Source organism: Merops nubicus, unplaced genomic scaffold (assembly GCF_000691845.1).
Source record: "Merops nubicus isolate BGI_N331 unplaced genomic scaffold, ASM69184v1 scaffold11741, whole genome shotgun sequence".
Taxonomy (NCBI): Eukaryota; Metazoa; Chordata; class Aves; order Coraciiformes; family Meropidae; genus Merops; species Merops nubicus.
In genome coordinates this window covers 2,315-7,572 of record NW_008586309.1, presented here as the reverse complement: position 1 = coordinate 7,572, position 5,258 = coordinate 2,315, and the positions used below count along the sequence as shown (strand labels likewise).

At 55.4% G+C, this 5,258-nt stretch overlaps 1 protein-coding gene across 3 annotated transcripts in view; it reads left to right on the top strand.

Moving 5' to 3' along the window:
- The window catches only part of LOC103780909 (AP-2 complex subunit beta), a 73,869-nt gene extending 70,124 nt beyond the window's left edge, over window positions 1–3,745 (top strand). For all 3 annotated transcript variants that reach the window (XM_008948611.1, XM_008948609.1, XM_008948608.1), the window contains 2 exons: window positions 2,077–2,231; window positions 3,248–3,745. In XM_008948611.1, coding sequence (XP_008946859.1) covers window positions 2,077–2,231; window positions 3,248–3,322 — 230 coding nt within the window. In that variant the 3' untranslated portion in view covers window positions 3,323–3,745. The remainder of the gene's footprint in view (window positions 1–2,076; window positions 2,232–3,247) is intronic.
- Window positions 3,746–5,258: the final 1,513 nt, after the last annotated feature.

Sequence of the window (5,258 nt, the reverse complement as noted above, 5' to 3'; positions counted from 1 at the left end):
CAGCACCCCCTCCTCCCCTCAGCTGCTCCTCACCAGACCTGGGCTCTAGACCCTTCCCCAGCCCCGTTGCCTTTCTCTGGCCATGCTCCAGCCCCTCAAGGTCCTTCTTGGAGTGAGGGGCCCCCAGCAGACAGGGAGACTGCAGGAGAAAGTCTAGAATCCTTGCCAGCCATTCCACTGCCAGGCTACATGTCCAGAGGGGCTGCAGACCAGGGAGGTTTAACTACAGCCTGTTGAAACTGGGCAAACAAAATCACACTTAAATACCAACATCCCTGGCAAACAAGGATGGGCTCTGAGCCACTGCTGGCGTGGAGCACACGAAGCTCTGGAGCTGCTCTCACTGGCTGGGGAGCAGCAGGAGGGGGGAGTTTGGGCTTTGTCCCCAGAGGGTCCCATCCCTTGGCACGGGTCTCTCCCAGCCACGCTCCCTGCTCAGGGCACTGCTCTGCACTGCCCATCTCCCTCCTCTGGAGGCTGTGGTGTCAAGGAGCAGAAGGGGGAGAGGAGACAGAGGGAATGAGGGGCTTTAAGCAAAGGTTTTGAGCATTAATTACTTATATCTGCCAGTTTCCATAGTAACTGGAGAGAGGAAACCTAAATCTGAGTATGTCTGGGTAGCTGGATGCCTGAACCTTCCTCGACCTGCATGCAGCCACTCTGAAGCCTGGGGAGCAAAGGGGTTCAGCCCAGCCACAGATGAAGGTTCCAGGCTGCCCATGGAGCTGCTCCACAGCTCTGGCTGTCAGCCTGGCCCTGGTGTCTCCATTGCTGTGTGGATTTGTGGGGCCCTTTCTTTCCTGATCTGACTATTCCTTGCTGTGTGGACACCCTCTCCTGTCCCCTCTCTAATCCTGCTGTCCACCAGCACAGACTTGTGTCTGTTCTCCAGTCCAGCACTCATGCTGGACAACACTGGAATTCAGTGTTGGTGAGTGCAGAGATGGGTTAGAGCTGCACAGTCACTTTGTGCTCCTCCTCTGCTGCTCTCCTGCTCCTTGAGATGAATCCCATGCTGCCAGTCTCTTGGCTTCCAGTGCCAATTGCTTTAAAGCCACTTTTCTCCCTTGCTCTCTGTTTGAAGTGCCCATCCTGCTGGTGATGGCCCAGCAGAGGGTGTTGCACCCTGCCCCAGCAGAGAGCTTGAATGAGTTAAATTTCTCCTGTTGGGCACCAGGAATTAGCCAGTGATGCTTCTCAAGTGTGGAGGCCTTCTGCCCACAGGGTGAATGTGCCCCTTTTCCTGGCACCCCAAGACTGAGGTTTGCTGTGCTCTGTGCTGGGAGACTCCTTCACATCCAGGGGAAGGGGTTTGGGTCTTTGTGTTCTGCATTCTTGCCTCTGTTCTTGTTTGCTTGCAAGGTCCATTAGAAATCATGGGTGTCTTGGTCACACCCATGCAGGTCCCCAGGTGAAATCACATCATCTAGCAGTGCTGAGGTGGTAAAATGGTATCACAGCCCAGAGACATGTCTGGGGGCTGCTAGTCTTTCAAGAGACTGCTTTTAAAAAAAAAGGAAAGGATTTTGACTGCTTTGTAGGACATTGTTTTGGCCAGAAGTGCCTGCCCAGGGCAGGGGGGAGCAGGATGGAGCTGTCATGGCTGGGGCAGGACCTCAGAAACCATGTGCTGAGCGAGCCTCAGGCAGGGGTCTTGGTTCTTCATCTGCCTTCATCTTCTGACTTTGGCTGCCTCCAGGTTAATGTGCCTGGGGCTTGTTGGGGGTTAGAGATAAAGCAGAGTCCTCTTACCTCTGAGCTGCAGCCTCTCCCCTTGGCCAAGGCCCAGAGTGTCCTGCGTGGCCCAGAGCAGGAGCAGTGAGTGAACGTCCTGAGAGATGGGCAAATCCTTCACAGGGGATCACAGCCTGCAAGGAATGAGGTGGGTCTGAGAAGCAAATTGGGATTTTTTTTTTGCCTTGTGTCACATCTGCTGCTGTCCCCAGGGAAAGCTCTGGGAGAGGAGTCAGCATTTCCTTGTGTGCTGGCACCCTGGGAGTGCTCCTCTGGGATCTTCCGTCTCCACAGACGACGAATCTGAATTAACAAAAGTGTTTTTCCTTCTCCTCTCTGAAGACACCGTTTCCAGCAAGCTGCAGAACAACAATGTCTACACCATTGCCAAGAGGAACGTGGAGGGCCAGGACATGCTCTACCAGTCTCTGAAACTCACCAATGGCATCTGGATCTTGGCCGAGCTCCGCATTCAGCCGGGGAACCCCAACTACACGGTGAGGTGTGGGGCTGTGGGGGGCACGGGGGCAGCCTGGGACCCTTCTGCCTCCTCCCACACAGAGCACTTTCTCCCTGCTTTGCCCAGCGTGCTTGTGTTGGGGGAGAGGCTGTTAATGTCCCTGGGGAGTTAGGGATGCCCACGGGACTGGTAGTGAGAAGCAACAAACACGCTGCTGTGTTAGCAGTGAGCTGGGACAGTGCTCAGCAGGGAGCAGCTGCTGGCCAGGGTGAGCCAGAGGTAAGCCAAGGGACATGAGCAAGGAGGCGTTGCCAGGGTGCCCTTCCCTCTCTCATGAGCAGAGATTTCTGGGCTGCCACGTTCCTGCAGCAGAGATCAGCTGCCTGGGTGGCAGAGGCTCTCTGGCCGTGTGCTGGCTGGTAGGAAGGTGTGCTGTGTCCTGCATCATGCCCTTCTCTAGCTATTCACTTTGATTTTGGTCCCCTCCTGAGGACCTGTGAGTCTGAGCATCCTGGTATGAGAGGATTTATCTCCTGTTGGAAACTGTTCCAGGAATTTCAAGAAAAATCCATGGTCTGAAGACCCGTGGGGTGAAAGCCAGCATTGGGAGGTGCTGGGAAGCGTTTGCACAAGGGCTGGTGCCACAAGCCTGGTCTGAGCCCAATCCCTGCTTTAGAGAGGGCTGCCAGCCAAGTTTGTGTCCACCAGGACCAAGCAGCAAATCGTTGGAAGCCCCTGGGTTTAGTGCTGTGACTTACAACCTGAGGGCAAGCAAGTCTTCTCTCCAGGTCTGGTCTCCAGGCCTGCAGAGGCACCTACATTCACTGAGGGATTTGGGAACCCCACAGTGGGAGTTTGCTCTCATGCAATCTCCCTGCTTGTAGCACGCTCTGAAGAGCAGTTTGGTGTTGGTGGCAGAGCAGCACCCAGGGGAAATACTCTGGGTGAGTGTCACCCGTGCTGTAGGTGAGACATTCCCAGTCCCCTTCGTGGAGATGGCAGAAATCTCCTGCCTTCCTCTGCCCCCACTAACCTCTCCTCTCCTCTCCACAGCTCTCCCTGAAGTGCCGAGCTCCAGAAGTGTCCCAGTACATCTACCAGGCCTACGATGCCATCCTGAAGAACTAACAGCTCAGCCTGTGCCTCACCCTGCAGAAGGAGGGGGGAGAAAGGGGTCCCCAGCTCCTCCTTCACCACTGGTGCAGGGAACAGCACTCGTAACTGGAAGCAGCTGTATTCATGTGTAGGATCTCAGTCAAAGGCACTGATTCCACAAGGTAGCAATTAGTATCCACGTGCTAACGATGATAGGGAACAAACCCCTTTGGTATTTTTAGCGTTCATGGAGTTTGTAACCACTGCTTCAACTACTCCCCTGGCCCCTGGCCCCTCACTCATCGTCCCTTTCTCGTGGGCTTCTCCATTTTGTGCCAATGTTCAGTGTTTTCTAAATGGCTTTAGGCGTAGTTCTGATTTTGTAAAATACTGCTCACTGAAAAAAAAACCACCAGGCAGAAACCACCATGGCTCATTAAAACAAGGCAAAAGTGTTGAAAATGGAACACTGCACTTGATTTTATATGTTTATACTTTTTTTTTTATGAGTTTTTCTCTTATATCTGGCTTACAGGGAAGGCAATTCCAAGAACTACTGGCAGCCCTGCAGGGAGGCTGAGCTCTAGCAGGGGGAGCACGGCCTCAGGGAGCAGCCACCCCTTGGGGCAGGTGGGTCTGTGAAGGCAGCTGGAGCCCGCAGGAGAAGGGGGTTTATTACACTTGTGCTCCAGGCTCAGCCCTGCTTTTGATTGTGTGTTTTCACTCCAGCCATCTCCCTGGCTCACGAGCTGCTGATTGGAGAAGTGAGGCTGCTTTTGGGGAGGAGCTGCAGACTGAGATGGGTCAGGGGACAAGGGTGGGTGAAATGAAGGAAACACTTCTAGAGTGAAAGGCTCTCATCAAAGGTCCAGGTGCAGTCTCTGCATCCTCACCCAGCCCCAGCCCCTCTTCTTTCTGTTCCTGCTGTGGTCAGACTGCCTTCTCAGCCCCCCCCAAGCTGTGCCACCTTCACCTGGCACTGCACTTGGTGCCAGCAGGCCCCAGGGCTGGCAGTGCTAAACCCAAAGGTGGTGGCAGGGCTGTGTCCCCTCCAGGGCTGCAGGCCCCCGAGCGAGGGGCTGCTGCTGGCGGGGTGCTGTGGGGCCTGAGCAGCTCTCCCTGTTCCCCAGAACCTCACCTGTGCTGTGACAGGAGGTGGCCTGGGCTTGCTGGTGTTTGCTCCCTGCCTGCCTGGGGGCTTCAGGTCCTGCTGGGCTGAGTGGAGCAGTCAGGGAAGTGCTGCTTCCATTAGCAGCTCAGCTCTCTGTGCCCAGAGGCACACGGTGACAAGGGTGGGTGGGTTTCCTGCTCACACCCCCTTGTCCCAAGCAGCCCAATGCCCTGGCCCCTCTTTTCCAGCCTCTCCTTAGGGCCAGGACTTCCTCCCTTTCCAGTCCATGGCTGTGGACTCGCCACATTGCAACCACCAAGTGCTGCAGCAACAGCAGTGAAAGCAAAGCTGCTTGCATGTCCTTGCTCCATCCACATCTTGTTCTCCTTAAACCAAGCCACTAACCAGAAGAGCTTTGCCCTCCCCAGCATGCTTTGACAACACCTCCTCCCCAGCCAGCAAAGCTCTTGTGCATAGCAACCCCCATGTTGTCTTTTTAGATGCCACATTCAAAGCAAATACCTGTTTTGTGGTGGGAGATGGTTCATCAGGGCTCTGCACTGTCTGCAGCCAAGCAGCCCGTGCTGGGGAGAGCTCACAATGCCCTGGAAGAGACTGCAGCAGGGTGCCCCTGAGGAAGGTGATGTCCCTCTGAAGGACCCCCTGTGCCCTGGATGGGGAAAAAGTGGGGCAGAGCTGGAGCAACCCAGCCCTCGAGCTTTGCCCACGTGTGCTGGGAGGGGATTTGCTCCAGGCCCTGTGGGTATGCTAGAAAAATCATTAACAGAGCAATTAAGGAAGCACCAGTGGTGCTGTGTGGGGCTGGTGGGGGGTCAGCACAAGCTCTCCAGCCTCCGC